Source organism: Amborella trichopoda, chromosome 11, assembly GCF_054954075.1.
Source record: "Amborella trichopoda isolate Santa Cruz 75 chromosome 11, AtrichopodaSantaCruz75HAP2 v2.0, whole genome shotgun sequence".
Taxonomy (NCBI): Eukaryota; Viridiplantae; Streptophyta; class Magnoliopsida; order Amborellales; family Amborellaceae; genus Amborella; species Amborella trichopoda.
In genome coordinates, this window is record NC_142346.1 from 22,201,102 (window position 1) to 22,202,708 (window position 1,607).

Below are 1,607 nucleotides of genomic sequence, written 5' to 3' on the forward strand. Positions count from 1 at the left end.
ACTACTATTATTACTGCTATTAGTAGTACTACTATTAGTAGTACTATTACTAATAGTAATACTACTAGTATTAGTACTATTACGAGTACGTACTAATGGTACTACAGAGTAAAATTACTAATAATACTAATAGTAGTTTTACTAGTAGTAGTAATGGTACTATTATAATAGTATTAGTAGTACAACTAATATTAGTACTAGTATTACTAATATTATTAGTACTACTGCTATCTGTAATAGTTGTACTATTATAGTAGTTCTAATAGTGGTATTAGTACTATTTCTATTAGTATTATTAATAATACTATTACTACTATTATTAGTAGTACTATAACTACTACTATTAGTAGTAGTACTAGTATATTAATACTACTACTAATGTTACTATTACTAGCAGTACTAGTACTACAATAGTAGTATTAATAGTAGTACTACTAGTAGGACTAATACTACTACTTGTATTAGTAGTAGTATTAGTAAGTACTAATATTAGTTGTAGTACTTCCAAAGGCACCCTCTAATTTCAGAATAAAAAATGGAAGATTGGCAATGGAGATTCCACACAGTCTGAGATTCATACAAACACAAAGGGGTTCGACAGGAAATTCGTTTCGATCCAATCAATTCTTGGGGCCCGAAAAAGATATTGGATATGTCAGTGACCTAGCATGACAAAGCAATCTCTCAGGGCATGGATTGTTTAATTTTTTTGTCAAAATCTCGACTGTAATGTCTCTGCTAGATTCTCCAGTCAAAATACGGGAAAACCCCATTTAATTCTTGATGGAAACTGAGTTTTGTGAATTATCTACAGAACTAGAAGATCATTTCCAGATGTTCAATTATATTCGAGGGTCCAATGAGACTATTGTCACTTCAGCCACCACACAAGATGAGACTTTACCACCGTGGAGCGGCTTCTTGCAAAACGATGAGGGGGATTATCAGTAAGAGGTCGAAGAAGTGAAATATACAAGATCACAAACATAGATTGCTCGCAGATAAATATGAATTGAGACGAAAGCTTTATAAAGCCTTTTGTAAAGATCCCGATCTTCCTAGTGATATGCGGGACAAACATCGTTATAAGTTGTCCAAGTTGCTAAGAAATAGTTCATTTGCACAAGTAAGAAACCGATGTATTTCCACAAGTTGCCCTCGTTCCGTATATGAGTTCTTTCGCATTTCCTTTATCGTTTTTCATGGATTAGCATCTCAAGGTTCTTTGATGGGCATAAAGAAATCATCTTGGTAGCCACCCACCAAACCAATAGAACAAAGTTGAGCTCTGCTACTGACAAGGTAAGTAGGTCCATTACCGGCTACTGACGCTTCGGACCGGAGAAAAAACCTAACTGAGTAATCCCTAAACTGTTAAGCCTCAGTCAAAACTACAAGACCCTAAATTGATCAGCCTCGGTCCATAATGCATGACCCTAACTACTAGTATGTACTACTAGTACATGTGTACTATTACTAGTACATGTATTACTAGTACATACTAGTACATACTAGTACATATGTAGTATGTACTACTAGTACACATGTGTTCATATGTCCTAGTAGTACATGTACTAGTACATAATACATATGTACACACGTACATA

The 1,607-nt window shown here is 34.2% G+C and overlaps 1 protein-coding gene across 1 annotated transcript; it reads left to right on the forward strand.

Moving 5' to 3' along the window:
• The first annotated feature begins 945 nt into the window (after window positions 1–945).
• Window positions 946–1,320, forward strand: RPS14 (mitochondrial ribosomal protein S14). Its single transcript, XM_020675014.2, has one exon. It carries the CDS (start codon window positions 1,067–1,069, stop codon window positions 1,253–1,255), a length of 189 nt encoding a protein of 62 aa, XP_020530673.2. The 5' UTR covers window positions 946–1,066; the 3' UTR covers window positions 1,256–1,320.
• Window positions 1,321–1,607: the final 287 nt, after the last annotated feature.

Excerpts from the sequence above, each read along its gene's own strand:
- RPS14 (XM_020675014.2), top strand. The coding sequence starts at position 1,067 with ATGCGGGACAAACATCGTTATAAGTTGTCCAAGTTGCTAAGAAATAGT.